This window comes from Xiphophorus maculatus, chromosome 9 (genome assembly GCF_002775205.1).
Source record: "Xiphophorus maculatus strain JP 163 A chromosome 9, X_maculatus-5.0-male, whole genome shotgun sequence".
NCBI lineage: Eukaryota > Metazoa > Chordata > Actinopteri > Cyprinodontiformes > Poeciliidae > Xiphophorus > Xiphophorus maculatus.
Genome location: NC_036451.1, coordinates 19605197 through 19628890, shown reverse-complemented (window position 1 = coordinate 19628890; position 23694 = coordinate 19605197). Strand labels below are relative to the sequence as shown.

Below are 23694 nucleotides of genomic sequence, written 5' to 3'. Positions count from 1 at the left end.
CTTGTATTATAATGTATGAAAGGGGCGTATGATCCGTGTAGGGAGCTGATTGAATCCATGCTGCTAAGACAGATGGAGACCTTGGATTGCCCTACTGTCAGATATGGGTTTCTAAAGTCGAAATCACTGTTAAGCTCTGGACGGTACAGATGCTCACAAGGTAACTGGGTAAAAGATAATTATTTCCACTCATCAGAGGAAGGTGAGCATCACATATCAATTATATATTACAGCAATATTTTTCTCGTTTCCATCATCTTTGTTTCACCTAGCCACACCGCCGCTGGCCTATAGCTGTTCATATCCCCACTAAACATAACTTTTCTAGGGTGATACCATTACAACGCAAACCGCATATTTAGTTCGGCCCAAAATGCCACAAGATTCTGAAAAAGTCAGAAAAAAACCATGTAGGGCAACCGAATGGAATCACATTGACATTTACAGATACATTTCATGAATTTCAATGGAAAGCCACACGAAGAAAAAGCGCCATAAGGATGGAAGGAGAAGCATCCATCCTCTTAGCCTCTTAGTTAAGAGGCTAAATTCAAACGCACCACTCTACAATCTAAACTGTGGTTGTAGCATAATAAAATTTGAAAAGGTCTAAGGGATTTGAATACTTTTGTGAAGGAACTGTAAGCGATAGCAGCTTTTACATATGTGTCACAAAATCCATCCAAGGCTGGTGAAAGAGTCCGTTCAACTTTTGCGACCTCAGTGGGCTTGTGACACCAATCAGGCAAATTATTTCTTGACAGCACATTAGTTTCAAACTGTTACAGGCCACCAGCAGCTATCGTGTATATCGTGTAGAGGCCCGATCAGTGAAACCCAGAGGAGACTAATTCTTCTCACACAGAGGACATTAGATCACGAGCCTTTAGTCACACTATAAACCCACAAATCCGGTCAAATCCAGCCAATCCATCTGACGATTCCCTCGAGTTAGCATCCGCTGAGAAAGATTATACTACAGCTACCCTGGGTGGAGGGGACAGTATATATATATTTATAAAAAAACATGAGCCAAAGTGACCTCTGATTGGATTAGTGTCTTCTAGTCTAGTAAGGGGTCCTCTCCAAAGTCTGTTCATGGCCTTTTTCATCTTTTTCTAATTTTCCTACATTTCCCCTCAGATGTACACAAACAATTCTCCTGCGACAAAACACCCGCTACTTTCACCTTATTTTCTGTTTTTTTCCACACAGCATTAATCTCCACCCTAGCCTTCTATCTACAGTGTAATTACTGATAACCCACAGGAACGCAGCGGCCCTGGATTTCAGATGCAGCGAGGAGACTGAGAGATTAAATTTAATCCAGCTATACTTTGCAAAGGTGACCTTTCTACAAGATGGTCTCATTTTTGTTGCCCAGTGATGCAACTGGATTAGAGAATTATTGAAGCAGATCAAGAAAATTATCAGTAAAATCTCATTTAACCTATTTGTTTGTTTACTATTTTGTTTATTTTTAGGCCTTGAAGGGAAAAGGAGCATCTTTCTGGTCCCTTTTGTAAATCAAAAGAAGGAGGTCAGATCAGCGAAAGAAAATCACCACCAACAGCGAGAGAGAGAGAAGCTCTCTCAGGGGATTTACCATCTGTCACTCTAAGTCATTTGCACCTGCTACCGCGGTGGCATTTCCTGTCTAAGACAACCTTATGCTTGAAGTCAGACTAAAAGAGCAGTTTGTATGCTGAGCAAGCTCATGAGTTACTTATCTGATCGGCAACATGTCCGCCTCCGCCCTTCACGTCATTAACAATTAAGAAGTTAAGAGGTTACCGTTTTTCCCTATTCATACAGATAGGAACACTTCCCGGTTTGTATAACACACACGAAGCTGTGTTATCTGCAGACACGCTGGCACACAGTCATCATGTTATATCTCCAAGATGTGTTACTGTCAGGATCTCCATAGCGACAAACAAAACAGGTCATGTTGCTGAGGTCTATTAAAGTTGCACCACTTAAAATAATCGCAATACACCATCGGTGGCGCACTCCGGCAGCAAACCCAGAGAGATTCGGAAAGCCCAAGACGAACATGGCATCTACAAAAACACAGCTTAAAATCACGGATGAGACACTGATGCAATGGGAAGATTGAAACTTGTATTGATTGAATAATTTTGTGAGTCTTATTTCCTCTGGAAAGAAAGCTGCAAAGGATATAAAATAAACAATTGTATTTCTTTTGCTTGTTTTAGTTTTGGTTATGGTGTACAGCCCTTTGGTCAACTGTGCTGTTTTTGTAGTACTTCATAATAAAGCTGGAATGGAATGGACAAAGCAAAAAGATTTTGCTCTGACAAGACAGTCAGCACAAATATAGACTTTCAATAAAGGTTTAGTTGAACAGGTTAAAAGTGTAGAAATACTTTTACAAGAAGCAGCACCTGACTGACTACTTTCAAATATCTGTTAAACCAATTCTCTGCAGTGGAAAGTCAGTCCTATGGTGAGACTTACCACTAAATTGCGTGTGCGGTGATAAGGCTGAATGATCGGTAAACCCAGGGGTGTCACCCACTCCACAGTGTGGCCACACTTGGAGATGAGCCTGGCACTTTCTGTCAGCCAGTCCTGCAACAAAAGGACACCAGCAGTGGTAAAAACAACAACAAAAATAGAGGATACATACTGATGAGTAAACTCAGAGGACTTTCAGTACCCGGGATCCGCTAAATATTTGCTATGCGCATATGGTCGTATCCATGCTTGCATGTGAGTGTTTGTGTATGTAGACGTGTTCAAATCACTGAGTTCACTGAGATAAAGCTGTCATGGTCTGCTGGATCAAAATTTAATAAATCAGACCCATAAATAGATCCTCTGGTACATTTTCAACCACAGAACACAGAAACTTCAGCCAGCTTCTGCATCAAGAAGCGATCTTTGGATTTCAGCCCTAAATCTGCTGTTCTGCTTTAAAGACAGGCCAACAACTGTGGCGGGGTTGTTGTGGAACAGGTCAGAAGCTGACGCTCGCTATAAAACCTGCAATCCTGCCTGCACAAGTGTCTGAAAAATTTTTCCAAAAAAGGAAGCTTTACTGCCTCACCACACAGATGCACACAAACAGAAAGATTTGTGCTACAACCAAGAAGTAGAACTTGAAGCAACTCAAGTGTTTCTGCAAAAGAAAGTATTTGAAGCAAAGACACTAAAGTAAAAGAATAACTACATGGACATCTGTCAGTAAATTCATGGAGGCTAAAGGATAATGAATGTGGGGACTGGACACATGGTCAAAGCAGAGTTTAAAGCAGAGCCAAACTCATTTTCATTTTGGCCCATATAAAGGTCACAAATGTCATCTTCCTAACTTTTATGTGAGTGATACTAAACTCACAAATCTTGTACAGTATATGACAAAGTACATACTGTTGGTTGCAACAAAAATGTTTTTTTGTTTTTTTTCTAGGTTTGATGCCGTCAATGAAAATAAACAAGGGGAAAAAACCACATCATTTGTATTTGACCCCCACATCACTGATCACAGCCAATTGAAACAGACAATTGGATTGGCAAACCAACTAAATCCAAAACATTGAAATTGTTATTTTCACTCACCATCTCCATTTTAATGAAACATTACCTAAATCAATTGAGTTTTTGAATATAAAGGTACCAACGCTAGGATTTAAATTAAGGATAAATTTTAAAATTAATGTTGAGTTAGTTTGTTGTCATAGTTTTAAACATATTTCACAATGAAAATTGACATATTAAAAGGCAAATGTAAGATCTCACAAGGTCTAAATAAAGCAATCGATATGTAGCAACTGACTCCCAACTGAGAGGTAAGAATGTTTGCAGTATTTATAGCAGTTCGCAATATGAATGCTGATTAAGTCCTTCAAACTGCATAAATTTAAGACGAATGCATATTTTGTGTAACTTTTCAGCTAAATTGAAGCTCTTTACTGAATAAAGCAGTTTTTCTAGTTTTGAGTGATCCAAAAATTATCACTCAAAAATTATGAAGTAACACCTTAGGAAAAAACACCTCATAATACAGCTAGGTGCCTTTTGCAGTTTATGTAAACCAATCTTCTCAACAATTAATTAAGCAATGCGTAAGAACAAAGTTGAAAAACAAAGATTTTAAACCAGGTCAATCAACAGTGGACCCTGATTGTAACGTCTCCCCTAGCAACACATTATGCGTCGACATAATGTCTTCTCAAGAAAACCCCTATTTACAAAATCCTCATGTCAATCTCATTGAGCAGCCGGAGGATGTGCTACATCAAGCCTCATCCACATGGGATTTAACTTGTAGCCCTCAGGACCTTCGAGATCCACTGCAACTACGTGACTTAGAAAGGCGGACGGTGGATTTATTTGGAACCATTTCTCTTTTGTCTTTTTCAGTGAGGGAAAAGTGGAGAAACAGACGGAGGCACAATGTCTAACAACTGTTGGACTATTGGAGTAAAATACCAGTTAAATGTTTGCGTGGTTGAAACTGGCTCACCTGAATCTCTCTGGTTCCCGTAAACATCTCCTTCAGGCCACTGAACACCAGGCGCACAAGGTAATGTGACGCATCCCATACGTGCTCCTGAAACGCAAAAAATAATAACCTCTTATTCAAGCTATATCTAAATAATTAATGAAATTAAAATTATTTTCTTTTTGGCTCATAGTTACTATTATTGTTGAACTTAATGTAGCAAATCCAAAGTGTAATGGAAGTAATGGATATAAATTGCAGGACATTGGATTGCATTTATCCTCATATTACAGCAACATGATCTCCACAGTAGGTGCTACCTCCTGCTCAAAGCACATCCCCACCGTAATCAGTCACAATTATAGGCCCACCCAATTCCCTGTTAGAACCAATACAGGATATTAAGCAGAAGTCATTTAGAACACAGCTGTGAGGCTTATGTGCTGAGAGGCGTTCTGCTGATGCCCTCTATGTGAAATGTGTAATTTCCTTCAAGTATTTTTAAGATTAAGTTAACTGTAGGACAGATAATAAGCATTGAATGTTTGACAGACAACCATTCCCCTACCCAGGTAGCAATTATTCACATGAAATTCCTTTATGTCCAAAGAATAGTGATCCTGAACTAAAAATAGATTTAACGTAAATATATAGACACAATATCAAGCAGAAGAATTGTTGGATGAAAATCTTAAACAGCCGAAGTGCATAAATGTTGAAAACAACACGTCTGACTCATTTTGGCAAGATTTGATTTTTCATTTCTGGCCTCAAAACAACAGTAAACAACAGGCGCAACATGCTTGCACACAGCAGACATTCACTGCACTGTTCAGATTACCCTTTGTCTTACTACAAACTCAAGCTTCAATGGAGTTAATTGGGAGGGAGAATCACTCTGTGTAACCAGGTGAGTATACTTTTCCATGTCAGAATGAGCGGACGGATGGAAAAACCTGGAACCAAATGTTTTTTTCTACTCTTATTTCATACATTTCCATATTTTCCAGACTATACAGAGACATCAGAAATTCAAAGCAATTATCAAAAATACAAAATAACAAAACTATTGCCAATTATAGGACCTGATTAAAACAAGATCATTTGCTTGTTTTCTTTGTTTAATTTGTTGAACATGAACCATATATAGGAGCATAAATCTCAATCGGAAAATGTGCTTTATAACAGATTCTAACTTCTACAGCACAAAAAAACTATACAGAGAAGCTCGTTTTCAATAGAGATATTGTACACATGATAGCGTGACATAAAAATAAATCAAAGTAAACGTCAGATTTTTGGTCCATCCATCCAAGTCTTTTAAATGTTCCTTGGTTATAATTAGTGCAGGTGCTTCAACTATTTAATTCAGATTAATTGATTAATTAATTACAGAAAAAAAATGTTACAAAACAAGCACTTCTAATCTCCTCGTGCAATGTAAGACTACATGCCATTTGAACTGGTGTTTAAATTAGTGAATATTAGTTGTCCTTGTTAAAATATTTGAATTTTTTCTCCGACATAATTACATGAGTTTAGAATTACATGAAGCACAAAGCTGCTGGTTTCTCAGTGAATATGAATATGTGTGTTTGAACAAACTATAGCATGAAGGCACAGCATTTTTCTGATTTAATCACTAATGAAATTTTAAAGAAATTACAAAACTTTGATTGTTGTGTTAAATACAATTCAGTTAATTAATTGCAAGGCATCGAAGTAATTAAATGGATTTAATTAAATTGAGTCCCACATCTAATTTTATAGCAGGTCAGATCACAATGACATAAATGACTCAAGTTGCAATAATACTCCCTGTGTAAGTAAAAACACCTGGGAGGAAAAAGTAAGAGACCCTCATCGTCACATCACATTGACTAAAGGCTAAAAATACAAGTGAACAGTGTGTTCACTCATCACCAGCTCAACCACTGCTGTACCTTGGGAAACTCATCAATCTCCTTTAGCCTCTTCTCTATCTGCAGGCGCCCTCCGTAACGAGTGACTCCGTACACCACAGTCATCACCGTCTGTTTGACCACCTTCCTGCTGATGAAGCCCTCCAGAACCTGGGCGATCTTCAGGCCTTTTGCAGCATCGCGAGTTCGCAGCTCTTCGACCTGAAACACATTTTTTGGAGATAGAAAAATGTCTTCTATGTCAGTCAAGCTATTAAAGGGAATTTGAGAATATCCTGCTTTGCACATAGCATTGTAATGCTTTTGCAATTTTAACCCTTTGTCTTACTACAAACTCAAGCTTCAACGGAGTTAATTGGGATTTTATTATAGACATAGTGGATGCATTAGATGCATCTTAATCCCCTGATAATCCACATATTTGCACATCTACATTGCAAGAGAACACCAGATAATATTTACAGAGATCACACTAAAATCCTGCTCAATGCCTCACGTTTTATTTATGTTTGGTATCTAGTCAACTCTAAAATATTTCATATATTCAAAATATTTCACAAACACATCCTACCATCTGAGATGCATAGCACTGAAAAATTGATTACTGGATTTAGAACCCCATGCATAAAACTGCTACATCTTAAGTCCACAAAGTAGTACTATAGCAGATCCTTCCTTCCAGCAGCTGTAAAACTATAACATAGCTCCAAACTCAAGAAGTTCTTATATTCCTGTTGTTTTTTTCACTTCTTGTATGTTGTATGTTCTTTTTCAATGCACAAATACACTACCTGGCCAAAAAAAAAAGTCGCCACCAAAAAATGGCCACACTCTCTAATATTTTGTTGGACCGCCTTTAGCTTTGATTACAGCCCGCATTCGCTGTGGCATTGTTTCAATAAGCTTCTGCAGTGTCACAAGATTTATTTCCATCCAGTGTTGCATTAATCTTTCACCAAGATCTTGTATTGATGATGGGAGAGTCTGACCACTGCACAAAGCCTTCTCCAGCACATCCCAAAGATTCTCAATGGGGTTAAGGTCTGGACTCTGTGGTGGCCAATCCATGTGTGAAAAAGATGTCTCATGATCCCTGAACCACTCTTTCACAATGTGAGCCCCATGAATCCTGGCATTGTCATCTTGGAATATGCCCGTTCCATTTGGGAAGACAAAATCCATTGATGGAACAACCTGGTCATTCAGTATATTCAGGTAGTCAGCTGACCTCATTCTTTGGGCACACAATGTTGCTGAACCTAGACCTGACCAACTGCAGCAACCCCAGATCATAGCACTGCCCCCACAGGCTTGTACAGTAGGCACTAGGCATGATGGGTGCATCACTTCACCTGCCTCTCTTCTTACCCTGATGCGCCCATCACTCTGGAACAGGGTAAATCTGGACTCATCAGACCACATGACCCTCTTCCATTCCTCCAGAGTCCAATCTTTTTTTTTTCTCCGAAGAGTTTTTGCGGCGCTAGTGGCTCGTATTTTTTGTACAGTAGGCAGACAGGAAGGAGGGTGGGAAGACATGCGGCAAAGGTCGTCGGGACCGGGAGTCGAACCCGAAACGTCCGCGTCGAGGACTAAGGCCTCCAAACGTGGGGCGTGCTAACCCCCTGCGCCACTGCAGCACGCCCCTCGAGTCCAATCTTTATGCTCCCTAGCAAACTGAAGTCTTTTTTTCTGGTTAGCCTTACTGATTAGAGGTTTTCTTACAGCTACACAGCTGTTCAATCCCAACCCCTTGAGTTCCCTTCGCATTGTGCGTGTGGAAATGCTTTTGCGTTCACAATTAAACATACTCCTGAGTTGTGCTGTTGTTTTTCTTCGATTTGATTTGACCAAACGTTTAAGTAATCGCCAATCACGATCATTCAGGATTTTTTTCCGAAAACATTTCTTCCTGGAAAACGATGGTTCCCCACCATCCTTCCAGTTTTTAATGATGCGTTGGACAGTTCTTAACCCAATTCTAGTAGTTTCTGCAATCTCCTTAGATGTTTTCTCTGCTTGATGCATGCCAATGATTTGACCCTTCTTAAACAGACTAACGTCTTTTCCACGACCACAGGATGTGTCTTTTGCCATGGTTGTTTAAGAAATGAGGAGTTACTCATTGCATCAGCTGGGGTTAAATAACTTGTTGCCAGCTGAAAGATAATCGCCTATGCAGTATTTATCCAATAGGAGGCTTGTACCTATTTGCTTAGCTTAGTTAAATCCAGGTGGCGACTTTTTTTTGGCCAGGCAGTGTATGTAAGAATATTTTGTTATTTCTTCAAATGATCAAACTCAGTTTCACATTTTTTTTAAATCTTGGTATGCTTAGTAATAATTGTACAGTATATTTCTCCTATGTTGTAAATTTGTCCTCACTGTACAGTCTCTAGTTCTTATTTTTATGTACTTTTTAAATTTGTATGAATATGCATGCTTCTACTTACCTTTAACTTGCTGCTGGTACATCTGAATTTCCCCACGTTAAAGAATATTTCTATTCTATTCCATTCTAGAAACTGAATGCATTTGAGACATGCAGCTCTCACTGTATGTCTCAAATTACGTGGCTATTACTAGAGAGAGACACAAACTTGCCCTCATGAATAAGAAATATTTTTTTTTTATTCCAGTATGGTCGTTTAATGCTTGATGTCATAAACAGTAGAATCTAATAATAACTGCAAAGCCCAGATGAAGACAAAGCCCACCAAAACAGAGTTCTGCAGCAATCTCAAATGTATAGAAGTTACAGTCACTGCCCTTAGAGAAGCAGAGGCTTGGCCTTGGTTCAGTTCAAATCCTGTTGTTCTGAAATGCCAGAAAGTCACAACTGGGACCAATTTAAGTGTTTCTGCAACCTGGGTGCTTTCATGCATACACATACATAAACTTTAAAACTTTAAAAGAATAACAAAGTGTCTTCTCTCTCCCTCAACTCTGACACAGAGCAAGAGAAACTAAGCACTTTTAAATGCAAGACCTAAACTTAGAAACTTAAAAAATATTCTCCATGCTCAGCTTGTCACTCACTTTGGGACTTAGTGAGTCATCTGAATAATAACCACTTAGCAACTTCAGCGTGCCTCGTAAAATCCAGTGTCCTGTTGTGTAACGTCAATTTTTTGCAGTGTAAAGACTGGAACTAAATGCTGGTAAATTACACAAAAAGCCCACCACTGCTCACCTGCTGTGCTACGCCGCTGTATACATCCTGGGGCACCTCGCAGGGCATGAGGTTGACTGAAGTCGCACCGATAACATCTCTGCCAAGAGCAGCATAGTGCTGGAGACCGTTGCAGGAGCCGTCCTGAAAGAGAAAAGGCTCGTTGATGAACAAGGCAGTGAAGGACTGAGTATTCATTCATCCACTCATTCAACCTTTACTTAACCAGGTGGAGTATTAAGAATGAGTTCTTATTTACAATAATGACCCGACAGGGAAGGGAAACATATAGTGAAGACAAATAACAATATTAAACAATTTCACAGTCAGCAGTCGTATGCATTTTTAACCCTATTTATGCCTCAAGCAATAACCAACACGACCACACCAAGTAGAGTTGTCAAAATAAAATAATAGGAAGATTTGGTAAAGATAATATTTCCTCCTTTGAGACACCTGTTGGAATTTCTGCAAGTATTTTTACATTTTTTTATTTTTTTTCTCAGTACCTGGTGAACAGGAAAGTGAGAGACAAACTTAGTTGGATCGGGTGACCTGACTGCGTTGGCTATCTCCATGCAGCAGGCCAGTGCCTGCCATGGCTCATCGGCCTCCATCCACCATTTTTTACCCTAAAAAGAGACAAATAAAAGACACACACATAACAGATTGCTTAGATAAACATATGCAGAAAACATCGGTTACTGTTTGTTCTACACAATTTGTGTATTTAGTCATTTTAAAGAAATTTCTACCAGCAGGATTTCTACATGTTTCACCAACTCGTATTTAAGACCACTATGAATGAAATTTAAGACCTACTGTATATCTCCAAAGAAACGTATGAACTTTGTCCAGCCAAGTGGCAATAAATTTGCCAGTTCGGACCCATAAGAGACCCCAAAAGTCAACTTTTGGGTTTATCCCATGACAGTTACCCATAATAGATCTAAAAAAAAAAGAGCTAGCTAACCAGCAAGGGTATGTTGGCAGTGAGTTAGCAGTAGCCTCAACCATTTTGAGTCACAGAACTTAACGAAGATGTCCGAGTGTGACTCAGGCTTTTGTTTGACAGAAAAGTCCCACGAGAAAAAAAAAGAAAGATAAAATATACGAGACTAAATAGACCTGTCAAGACAAAATGTAAGAAATGTGATAAACATATTAAGGGCCAACTTTTTTTCAAATTAATATAAAGTATTTTAAAGACTTAAATTCATTTCAAAAGTAAGCTGGCCTTTAATATGTTAATCACAGCTCTTAAATGTTGTCTTTGCATTACTGTTTAATCTTGTGTATTACGCATCTAATACTAAGACATTTTAAAGACTTAATTTTACATGCATTAGTTTAAAACTTTGTGAAGATGCACAGACACCCTCTACCAATTATAATTTAACACACTTTCTGGTAATAGTGATCAAAAAATGAAGGTGAACTAACGTTCAGAGGGTTGTCTGCAGAGTCCAGGATGTCCTCCATGATGCTGTCGGCGTATTCCAGACGTCCCTGCAGTGAGCTCCTCTTCTTCAACCCCGTCAAGTTGACCAAGTGAATCTTCAGCCAGTCCAAACCCTTGGGACCAAGAGGCTTCCCCTCAGCGAACATGAGCGTCGCCCGAGTCACATCACTTCCCAAGTGATTGAAATACGGAGGACATGGGTAGGTGCGCCCCCTGAAGTCCATGTTGTGGGGAAACCAGAACAGTTTGTCCCGCATGTGGTGGGCAATGGAGAGTTTATAAAGAGCGTCCATTCGCAGGCTGTGCATCTCGCTACACTTCTTCTTAGCATTAATCACCTCTCGTTTCATGTGTGCCTTCTCGCTGGCTGTGTAAGCGGGGTCTTGAGGGTTGAAGTGGGGTATTTTAGGGGCTTCTGACAGAGGCGGAGGGATGTCCAGCTTATCACTGCCCCGGTCGTTAAAGATCGAGATGATTATGTCCAGAATCGGTTTGTTGATCATCCAGGCACAATTACTCAACTGGTTGAGCGAGTCAAAAACTGGGTGGAGATTCGGACACTTTTCCAGCAGTTCCTCGTGCTGCGTGGCCCCATGTGTAGTGCGCATCAGCTTAGCCGGGGTGAGCAGGTAGGCTCCAAACTTCTCTGATGTCCACGGCACCGGAGGGCATAGCATCGGCATCACTGAGGAATCAAAGGTCAGCGTGGTCTCCATGGCTTCCTGTTGCATCTGTGTCAAGATGGGGTGTGGCTTGATGAAGCCAACCTGAAGGGAAAACCAGGTGAAATGCAAATGAAGTCTGAACTGATATGTTCGGATCAGGAATATTTGAGTTGTTCATAGAAAAAAAAAATGTAAATAATAAAACATTTTAAAAAAGAGCTTGGGACTTTATTGCTTCTCAAAAGTTTAGCAAATTGTTGTTGACACCAATCAGTTTATCTTTTTCATATCTATCCAGGCCTGGGAAATACCTACACTTTTATCAGACTTTCCAAGAATGCATAACACCCTTTTTTTTTAATTATGTTACTCATATAAATATTCCCTTAAAGTTTAATGTAAAGTACCTGTCAGAAGTCATTGTTAGAGCAGATAACTCAAGTAAGTTTGCTGTTATGCATATTGTGTCTAATTTTACTTAACATGCATGAAGCAGTGAATAAAAAGAGCTCCATTTGTTGACTGTAACCTGACAGAAACACCTCAGCATCACTCCAATGAGTCAAACCTTCATGCTGTGCAGTAAAATCATTAGGATGCCCCCTGATGGGTTAATCACTATGGAGAAGTGGGGTTTGAAACTACAAGAATTAAACTTGACTAGAGTATGTCTCACTGTCACAGCGCATCAAGCTCAACAACCCACACATCTGCCCGTTTCTCCGAGTGTGGTCACCTGCTGCAGGCTACCACGGCAGTAAATCAGCGAGCCAATTAAGGGGACACTGAAAAAAAAGGGATTAGGCTGGGCCCTATTCATCTTACTCAGCTGCTACCACCACCATTCCCCACCAGTGGAAAGTGGTTTTTATAAATCACCCTCCTAGGAGCTTCATGCTGGATAGAAGGGCGCTCAAGTGTTCAAGGTAACAGGCTTTCTGAACAATCTTTGCGACAAAAGTGAAGGTCAAGTCCTTAAAGGTTGCTCTAATTGTTTCTACTCCTTTTTTCTTTGTAAATGAAAAGATCAGCTGTAAAGCTAGTTCACCAATAACTTTCTCAATTATTTAATGTAATTGTGTATAGTGACACTATCCCTAATTTAGGACCTAATTTGACAAATTGGGAGGGCTAAAAATGGAAAAGTTTTGTTCATCTGTTCCTTTATTTTTAATCCTTTGGAGAGTTTTTTCAGATAAGTTTTCAAAAGCTTCTTTAACTTTTACTCTGAGCCACTAAAATGTAAGACTAAAAGAATCCCAGCAGGTGCAAACATCTGCTCCTAAACAGCAGTGATTTTTTTTTAAAAAGGGTCATATGGCTCTATGCAGCATGGAAATGAGGGTGACGCAAACCCTTAAGAATTAACCTACAAATTTTTTGATCAATTTCCAACTAATAATGACTAGTATAGTGTAAATCAAGAAAGTTGTCAGCACACAAATTCAAATGTTTGACACTGTGAATGTATGAATCCAAACAGATTTCCTTTATATTTCTCATTATCTGTCACAACATAGTGACATCTATGAGTATCACAATTTTTTTTATTTTTATAAACGTTACATACTGCAGCTTGAAAAATTGATAAACCTAGGCAGATATTTCCACTGTCAGGGACTGGCTCAGGATCAACTGGCACAGTCCTGATCAGTTTTTGGCATCCTGCTAAAAAGCTGAGTGTGTGTCCAGCAGCTTTATAGTTACAGCTCCTTGCAGCACCGCACTGCAAGACAGGATGTGGTTCTCAGCATAATTTCAACATGATTCCTTTGGAAATCTAAAATCATCATAATGGGTCAGTAAATGCTGTTGGTCTATAAAAAAATGTTCTTCACACTGCCACATTTGCAGTATCTTCTAATAACAAACACAATTCCTAGTTTAACCACTAAGGGTCACCGATAACTGTTGGAGTCGGGCTGTGCACATTTCCACAGTCCCTTAGGAATCATCTAAAGTTTTGTGTGGAAAACAACCAACACGTTTTGAATCCAGTGGTGTTCTGCTTTGCGTAAGACTGACTCATTTTCCCCCCAACCTCACAAATCAAGATGATGTTCTCCATTTTGCTTGGTTTTGAAAAGTCAAAATTGCATTACAAACATCAATGCTTTGCTTTTATCAAACGTAATTGAAGGCAGTGGTGAAGCGTTCTGTATTTTTTGTCCTTTAAACTTAGCCCTCGTGAGTTGAAGAACAAGTAATTGTCTTTAAATTCAGATTATGCAGAAAGTTTGAAGCTACAAGACAGTTCTCTTTTTGTGAACAGAGTGCAGTTGATGCTTTGTGAAGCTTGCCCAAGTAAATTTCAAGTAAGGTACAATTTTGCTAACAGCTGCAGGGAATTCTGCATCAGAGAGGCTGCACATAAAAACGTGGGTCTGTACCTGTCTGGTGCTGCGGAAGGTATACATGTGGTAGAGGATGGGGATGCACTTTCTGTCATAGGCGGGGTTCAGGATGTCACTGTTAATTTTAAGATTCTTCACCATTATGTCCACAATGAAGGTTCCCAGCTCCAGCATTAGAACATATGGCCAACTTGTCTCTGCACCCTGGAGCGTGGGTCCTGAACTCTGCTCCATCTCCAGTTTACACCACTGCTCCCTTGGAAGGACATTGTACACCTGAAGGAAAACACCAGAACCTTTGTAAAGCTTTTATTTAAGTAATCTACATAAAGATTGCTAGCTTTGTTATACATCTACTGGCCTCAAAATTGGTGCATGAAAAAATAAACGTGAACTAATAGCAGAGACAAGTAAGCAACACTTTTAGATGAGCTGCCCTAAAAAAATTATAATTGGCATTGTTTTAAACAACAAAGTCTGCATATAAATGACCTCAAATGGAAAAACAAGCACCTTAACAAACTTCCTGTCTTGCTAACAGCTGGAGTTAAACAAGCATCCGGCTTGTTATAAATGTGATAATTTTAGCATCTTCCCAAGGGTGTATGAGGCCATCAAAATACAGAGTTAGGGACAAAGAGTGCAAACTCACATTAAAGCAAGACAGAAAGTCAAATAAGCTTCAAGATGTAACAGAGCTGCTTGGTTTGCAAAGACAGAAAGATACAAAACTTCTTAACAATGTTAGATAAAAAAAAACAAAAAACAAAAAAAAAACATTTTGATTTTTCAATCATGGCTAAACTGAAATCCAGAGTGCAAGAGCAGAGTGCAGTCCAAAATGCTATAAAAAAGGGTTAACTATGACCAATGAAGCATAAAACATTGTTTTGTGGTGGATATGGTTAAAAAGCAAATTCACTCCAAAGTCATTGGGAATGTGTAATACTAATGAATGCTAAATGAGCTGCACTCAGAAGAACAATTGATATATATGCGATATGCAGCGTCACTTCAAACTCACAACTGTGAAAGGTTTAGCTGAAAAGAGAAATTTCACAGAGAAGAAATTAAATCATGTAGCAAAAACTGATTTTTTTAAAGTTAAGCCTTGTCCCAATGAACCATTAACAACAAACATTCAGCAGCAGCATGTTGGGTTCCTGATTCAAATTTACTTTGAATTTACCACATGTACTAAATTTACTAAAAGGAAAAGTCGACACATAATTTAATTAACCTAAAAACTTTGCCAACATAGGTTAGACAATTTTATTTATTCATTTAAAGCTAAGTGCTGTAAAGCACAGTGATATTCAACATTAGTGTCTAGTTTAAAAATATTGTTTTTGACAACAAGAACTCCACCTACTCCTGTTATTTATAGACAACAGGAAATATTATCTGTCACAGCTGGAAGCGAATAGAAAATTCTGGAGACATTCACCAGTAAAAACTGGTTAGCACCATCTTCAATTTTTGCACATTCCTGGACAAAACCTATCCATAATCCAGGATAGATCTTGAAGTACTACCATACTGGAATATGTCTACCCTGTTAATCTGATTTCGAACTGGTTGCTACAGTGGAAATTATATAGGTTCAAGGAAAATAACTAGTTTTCTCTGAAAGATTAACAGTATAAAAATACATCTAATTCCTAATTTATATATAATTTGCATAACAAACTAGTCTTCTCAGGATTTAGGATGTATTTGGGACAAATGAAAAAAAAAAAAAACCTGCAATATAAAATTATTGTTTCTTTTTTTTTTTTTACCTTGGTATCTTTGGCCAGCAGTTCTGTGTAGGCATCATAAATACTTCGCAGCTTTTCTACAATGCCATTCTGGTGCTTCTGTCTCACACAGTACTTGGTATAGATCCTGTTGCCCAGATCATGAGCTAAAATCTTCAGGGACTCCCCACTAGGAGGCAGGTTAGAAACACTCTGCAGAAAAATACAGCACAGTTCAAAGCATAAGAAACACCAAAAATTAAGTGAGTATTTAAAACACACATAGTAATAAATATAAATTGGAAACTTTTATTATCATCTGGTACAATACAATGAAAGAAAAGGCCTTTTTTTCACTTTAAGTTTATACTACAAAAATGACATTTTTCTCTGCATGTATGACATCTATTTCAAACCCAGAGAAGTCTTTTTGACATTTTGGGCTTGAAACATTTTGTTATGCGGTAGGTACAACGGGCTTTTATTACCTGTATCATAATGTCAACGTACTCCTTATCCTCCAGCAGACAGAGATATGGATAAAGGTTAAGCTTGTAGTCCCTGGTGTTGGTTTTGGTCAGGATCATCTTGTTCTCCCTCAGTGCCTGGAGGAGAACCTTCTGCCACTGTGCCCGCTGTTCTGCCAGCAGTTCCCTCTGAAAGATGACACAACTGGAAGTCATCCATCGGAGAGAGCAAAAATAAAATGAACCCAACGCAAGAGACAAAAATACACAACAGGTATAACTCTACCGGAGTCACTGTGTAGGTGGGATTTTTTTGAGGTGGTTTGGCATAAAAATTGTGCTGATGAAAGTGGGAAAAACACAGTATGCATCTTTACAAAATATCGGGGGAAAAAAAACAAAAAAAAAACTGGGATAGGCTTATTCCACACAGACCCATGAATAAACAGACAATGCAAATGAGGATAGATTCATTTTCCTGGATATCTGACTCTGGACAGAGGCGATATAAGACAAACAAACATATTTGTATCCATCGGTTTGGAAAAACAAAAAAAAGACTAGCAGACAGTAAAGCCTTCCATTTTATTTAGCTATGGTACAGTTAAGATATTGGATTTACTTATGTAGCAGCTTTTATAAATCTTAGACTAATGCAGCTTAATATCTCATCTAAATGATGCACAAAAAATCAGTGTTAAAACTATTTGATTTGGACTTGAATACATCTAAGGATGGAAAGTATATGAAAAGTGAGGGAAACCGATTGTAAGGGAGTGGCAAACAGATGAATGCAAATGCTAACATGATTAATTTATGGATGTGCTAATTAACCTGTAGCAACTTTTCTGTCAGATAAAATATCTAGTATGACTATTAACAGCCAGTCAACAGCCTGTGGACATGGCAGAAACACAAAAAAATTAAATTATGTTATTTTCAATTTATATATATACAATATAGACAACTGTGCAAAACTATTAGTACACTAGAATGACCTTTTTGTCAAATTAAAGAGCAGTGTGTTTTAAATTAGACTTTATAGGTAGGCCATTACAAAGTAGTGCATAATTGCAAAGAGGATGGTAAACTGAACGTAAAAGAAATCATGATTTCATCTGGATAACGATTTTAAGTCTTGCCAAATTAAATTTAGGTCTGGTCATTTGAAGACATTCATAAACTTTAAATTAAACAACTCCATTGACTTTTATGTTTCTTGACTAATATTCCCTAACAAACTTTTGACAGAAGAGCTCTGTATGAGTTCATGCAGAGTTTAAGATACAAGTGGAATCCACTTTACATTCATGTGTACATGTCGTGTTGTATGATATGAAATCCTGATAAAACACCCAGACGTTTGCAGTTGTAGCAAATTGCTGAAGAGCTGAAGGGGTTTACAAGCTGCACCCTTCATAAGTCAGAAAAAGTAAAACCTTCTTTATCAGGTTTATTCCAGATGTAGTGTTAATGCTACGGCAAGTTTGTTAATACAAAGTTTTATTTTTGTTTTCACCAAACTCAATTTGTGTAAATTGGCTAAACAAATTTATCTAATCATTTTAATTGAGGGAATAAAAGTGTCCCACTTAAGCGGTTCTTTCTTGCACAGGTTTAAGTGTCACAGAAGTTTGAATGAAGCAAAAACACTGGTTTAGATTTTGGAGCGAGAGGTGACTGCACGTTCTCTCCAGAGGGCTCCATTACAATGCATAATTATTCAGCGCTGGCAGTCTGTAAATGCTGCCAGACCACCAGAGACTCTCTGCCTGCTCGCTTCCCACATAGCCCATCTGCAGAGTCAGGCAAGCCAGGCCTGGCTGCAAATGCCAGAGTTGAACAAAAGGCTGAGCACAAGAATAGGACACAAGACACCAAAAGGCATCAAGTCTGGATATAAATTATAACAAGGATGACCCAAGAAAACTTTAACCCTAGGAGTTTAAGCTGTCAGTACTACATATGGGTTTTTTTTAGGTTGAAAACATGCAGCTGGGGAGTATAGTTACCATTTTAACCATGTTCTCAGTGACGGGCTTCATCGCCTCAACAGAGTCGATGGTGATGGTGCAGGCCTGCTCCACACTGAGCTGACATTGAAAACACCTCTGGAGCTCCTCCTGAGTGAAGTCAAGTTTGGGATAAATGTGATGCTCCCTCTAAAACAGAAACAAAATCCAGACAGACACACAAAATAATAATTAAAAAAAGTTTTATTGGATAATATTATCAAGCCTAATTCCACAAAAATAGAATCTTGATGGTTCTGAAGTAAAAGCTTCACTGCTAAATAATTTTTAAAGTCCATTGAAATGGAAAACACACTCCCAGCTAACCTGTGCTTGTTTGTGAACCAACTGGTCCGTTCATAAGGCTCAGCTGAGTGTTATACAACAGAGTAGGGAAACCAGCATCTTGGATGAAATGTTTGCCAGCAGACGATTGGAGGCTACCTCATTTAAACTCGCAGGTGCATAAAAACTGAGCCTTTACAGCAGCTTCACACCAGCTGTGTGGTGCTGCGTGCTGCTTGAGTACATATTGCACAATCAACATATCTGATGCACAGCTGCTGTGTCTCAGCTATTCTCTGTGCAATGTTTCATGATTGCTGAAAATAGGACTTTCCCAATCCATGCTTGTAAGATTAAAAGTTTAACAGTGCACACTTGACCTAGGGAAACCGAAAAGAGTCCAAAAAATGTTAAGCCCAGTCTCCTCCGTAATGGCGAAATTGTGAATTCTGACCAGTTATTTTGGTAGTCGTAATCCAAGCTTTCTCTACGGCTCTCAACGGTTCACTAGAGTTTTAAAGCCCAATGTCCTCGGAAACATATTCTGATCTTGGTTTCTCATTTGTTCTTGAAATTGAAGGAGTTTGGATGTCTTGATTTCTGAGGCCATCGTTGGTCAACGCTCACTGATGCACACAAGGACAAAAAACTGGCTTATGTGGTCCGATCTAATATATGAGCAACAGAAGCTCAAACTGCTGAAGAGGTTACTGCTGGCTTTGAGAGAAAAGCTTCAGAATACATATTGCATTTACATCACAGCTGGGTTGGCCAAGTTGACCCTTTGCAAGCGCTAAATGGGACAACAATAGTCACAAAACCATCTACCATGGAGCAATTGCAGAACCATGGAGCGGCTGTGATGTGTTCACATGGATAGGCCAGTCTTACCTGGGGAACACATGGCATCAAGAAAGAAGACAGAAAGAAAGACAAGTGTATAGAAAGAAGAAATAAGACAAGTCTGTGGAGGCAATGTCCTAAGTATCATATAGTATGAATTGTTCCAGACAACTATTTTAGTAAAACCAACCAACCTTTGAGAGCTTTAGAAAGCAGAGAAAATGGGTATTTAAGCAAAAGAATTTGGTATTTAACTCTAAAAGTAATTTTTCCTTATCCAGCAAAGCAGACTCAAGTTATTTAACCGAGTGAAATAAAGTTTGAATAGGGAAGTAAGCACTATTTAGTTCTTGCATGGTTAGCGTGATTAACAGCAATGAAGGCCAAAATAAATCAATGAGAAAAAACACATCAGTCTCTGAAGACACGCTGAAACTAGATCAAGCTGCATTTTGTACGATCTACAGCTTCATCAAAATTCATTTTCACACCAACAAACAATGTTCTAATTAGACCGAGCTTCTGCTGCAAACAGCGAATCAAAACTCTCCAGAGGCCGTCCGGGCTGCTCCTCTCTTATCTAGTTATTTGGACAGCCTTTAAGCTCTTGTGGCCTGCCAAAAATTCAGAGTCGTGGTTGGATCATTTACCTGTACGAAGGCTATCAAAGTCACCATTAAAGAAACAGGTACATTTAAACTGTTCTCATATTTCAGAAGAAGGCAGGGTCTCACATAAAAACCCAAAAATACTCATAACCCTAGTAGATTCAAGTTTAAAATAATGTGTTAATTTGACCAACAGGTTTCTTCTGACTGGTAGTAACATGAATATACTGCTTGTTATCAGAAAAAAATCCTTACTTGAATGAAAATATTTTTTAATTTTGCTAAGTTTATGAATAAATAATTTTGGTTTAGCTATACTGTACATGTTTTTATGGTAATAGATCAAAATATGCCCCTCTTTCAATTTTAACATCTTATAAGTTTAGGACAAAAAAATTAACCAGCTTCAGTGGTAAACTGTTTGCCAAGATTTTCATGTTGACAATAAAGATTTTTTTTCTTTGTTTTTTTGTCAAAGTATGATTGACAGCACCAGGCCCTCCTCATAGCTCTGACTGATTTTTCCTAATCAGTGTATTCCTGCACAGATTATCTGTTATACTGTTAGGAAATAGTGAAAGTTTCAATAAATATGTAAAAAAAACATACTGTATGTAAAATTTACATGCTACCGCTTTAAACCCTTTAAAAGTTTAAACAAGTAAACATTCTGTGAAATTAGTCTGAGCTTCTGTTTTAGTTTTAAATTTTGTTGAGTCATCTTAAATAGATTGAGCTAGTACAAATTTGCTTTAAAGTATAAGCCTCAAATCAAACCCAATCACAAATGAAAATGAATATGAGTGATGACATTGCGGAGCTGAATCCGTTTTAAGAAGGCAAGACACAACTCCCTACAACAACAATGTAAGAGGTCATATAGAAGTGGATTACCATCCTGTTTTTGCTTATAGAGGTCAAGTGAGATTAGATTAGATGGCCTGTATTGATCCCAGGGGAAATTTATGAAGCTAATAAATCACATACTGATGCAACATTTTGGCAATATTTTTCTTTAAATAAATAATGACTGGGTATAATACATCATGTCTTGCTGTTCATTTGTGGTTGGATATACCAGCAGTAGCTTTAGCTCCAGGTAAAGACAAGAGGAGTTTTATTAAACACATAAAAGAGGGCCTACTTTCTTTGTACCATCACTGCATGACCTCAGGATTAAAAAAAAAACAAACAAACAAAAAAACACACATCACATGCTGTTAGCAGCAATCTAATACAATCAGGCCAAAAATATGACAATCGGTCAGAAGACAAGTAAAGATGGTAAAAATGGTGCATGGACACAAGCTAAAAATACAACAATTGTTCAAAAAGCTGTTGATGAGTCACGTGACATGCCTAAGAAGAAAGGGAGGTGAGAGTAATGTAGGAGAGGTGAGAGGAAAAGAGGCAACACAAGCAGAGAAGCCATTAGACAGCAGAGCTGGGCGACTATAAATAGGCCTGTGCTTTTCTGGTTGTTAAGCGGTGAAAATCAAATCTATCGTAGTCACACTGGAGTCTTCTGACAGCTTACCGCACTCTCTGGTGCTTCACCTGACAAAGCATATTGGACAAACTGCCACAAAATAATATACATCCCAGTTAGCTACCTAAATTTAAAAAAAGCTAGATGCACTGATTAACTTTAACGAAGGCATCAATGTTTGTTCTTTTTTTCCATTTGGATACTCACTGAACTCAAATCAGCAAAGTTGAAAGTGAAATATCAGAGTTTGTGGAAAATGTGCCTGCAAAATAACGCCGCCTCTACTGGCGAATGATCAGCCCCTGAAACACCATCTGACTTACATTTGTGTAGAAGTCCTGTACAAGTGGTGAGGAACACTGGCTTGCGTTCAGGGTGAGGCTGGGCTCGTAGTCTGGTTTTACAGTCTGAACTGCCTTCAGCAGCATGTCCCTTTCATCTTGTTGGAAAACACACTCCCTGAACAGATCATCCACACACAGCCCATCCTTCTTCATTTGATTCAGACACCTGGACAACGAGACACAGCCAAAGGGTGGAAGGTTATTTTTTTCCTGCAATTTGAGATTCATAGACAGTCGTGTTTTTTTTTTTAGAGGCCGAACTGATTTTCAGTTTTATCTAAGGGTTTTAAAGTCTCTTTAGAAATTGTAACACAGGCAAACTTATATGAATAAACTTAGTTTTAATTCAGCAGTTAACTTTCACAAACTTTCACCATGAATCCAAATATTTATCAGATTTTTAGTGCATCAAAGACAGCTGCCAAAGCTTTTGCAAACTGAAAAAGTAGAGCTTGTTGCATTACATTAATCTGAAACAAGAAATAAAATTTCCACATTTCACCAGCAAGAGCTGATCTTAACCCCTGGGTTACTGATGTGTTCTGTAACTCAAATTCCTGTTGAGTTTCACTGGAAACAATCAGAAAATGTATGCAAAAAAATGTATTCAAATATAAGGTTTGACCTGGAAGTTAGGAAAAATATTGTAAAAGACAAAGGATTCAAATAATTAAAATAAATATTTCTTCTTAAAAATAGATCATATTACAACCTCTGGAAGTACAGGTTTAATGTTTTGTTAGTTTCTTTTGTGTGAGGGCGAGGGCATGTGTGTGTGTGTGTGCGTGCGTGTAATAGAAAATATCACAATATAACTATTCAGCACTATCGTGTTTGCTATGTTTTCATACGTTGGAGAACAATATACAGAATGGCTATTTATTTTTTAACACAGTTCTATAGAAAAAATAAAACAAAACAAAATTAAAAATAATAATAATAATAATAGGTACACCACGCACCAAGATCCAATACTTGACATTTTCTTCATGACAGTATAAACTTTATGCAGGTTTTAGACCAATTTATGTGAGGCATTTACAGTATGTAGCAATGTAAAAACTTAAGAAATACAGTTAAATTAAACAACTGCTTCCAGATATAGTTGCACAAAATAAATCATCAGTGGTAATGGTGCTGGTTATATATGAATTTCCTTTAGAATATAGACTGATGTTTTAGTTTTTTTCCAATTCCTTTCTTGCAATCACAACAGCATTTCATGAAACAAAACATTTGTAATTGTATAGTAGACATCACATACTTCTACTTTAGGGCATTTTCACCAGAATACAGCCCATTAAAACACGTGATGTAGATTTTCAGAAGTGTGCCACTTTATGGTTGTTACGTCAGATCACAATTTGAAAGTTCATGACATCTGACCTCCCTGCGGATGCTGGAATAATAATGACCTGCCAACTATCTGATTAATTCAGATTTAAAAAGGAACAAAAAAAAAAAAAAACAAGGCAAAGTGCTACAGAATATAAATTTGGGCATTTGCATTGACAATCCTTCTGTCAGGCTGATCAGTTTGATCCAGGCCCAGATGGCTCCTGACAACATCAGTGAAATTTATATTTGAATAGAATCACCAGGAGATCTCCGCGAGGGAGAAAAAGTCTCCATTACTGAATCCAGATTATACCAATGAGCAAATGCTTTGTTGAATATAGATGAAATGTTTAATAAAATCTTCCTATAATTGCAGTGCCTTACGAAAGTATTTGTACCACTAACTTCTCCACATTTTGTCACGTTACAACCACAAACTTCAAATGGGATTTTATGTCTTAGACCCATACAAAGTAGAGAATACATCTAAAGCAAACAATGAAAACATGTGGTTTTGAAAATA

The 23694-nt window shown here is 38.1% G+C and overlaps 1 protein-coding gene across 1 annotated transcript in view; it reads right to left on the bottom strand.

Annotated features, from left to right (window-relative positions):
- polrmt (RNA polymerase mitochondrial) overlaps positions 1 to 23694 on the bottom strand; it is a 47926-nt gene that overhangs the window by 16637 nt on the left and 7595 nt on the right. Inside the window, exons 5-15 of the mRNA XM_005795713.3 lie at positions 21813 to 21999; positions 18265 to 18414; positions 16274 to 16441; positions 15828 to 15998; positions 14083 to 14322; positions 11009 to 11794; positions 10075 to 10197; positions 9587 to 9709; positions 6415 to 6594; positions 4493 to 4579; positions 2482 to 2595 (exon numbers count right to left, since the gene is read on the bottom strand). Of these exons, the coding sequence (XP_005795770.2) occupies positions 2482 to 2595; positions 4493 to 4579; positions 6415 to 6594; positions 9587 to 9709; positions 10075 to 10197; positions 11009 to 11794; positions 14083 to 14322; positions 15828 to 15998; positions 16274 to 16441; positions 18265 to 18414; positions 21813 to 21999 (2329 nt within the window). The remainder of the gene's footprint in view (positions 1 to 2481; positions 2596 to 4492; positions 4580 to 6414; positions 6595 to 9586; positions 9710 to 10074; positions 10198 to 11008; positions 11795 to 14082; positions 14323 to 15827; positions 15999 to 16273; positions 16442 to 18264; positions 18415 to 21812; positions 22000 to 23694) is intronic.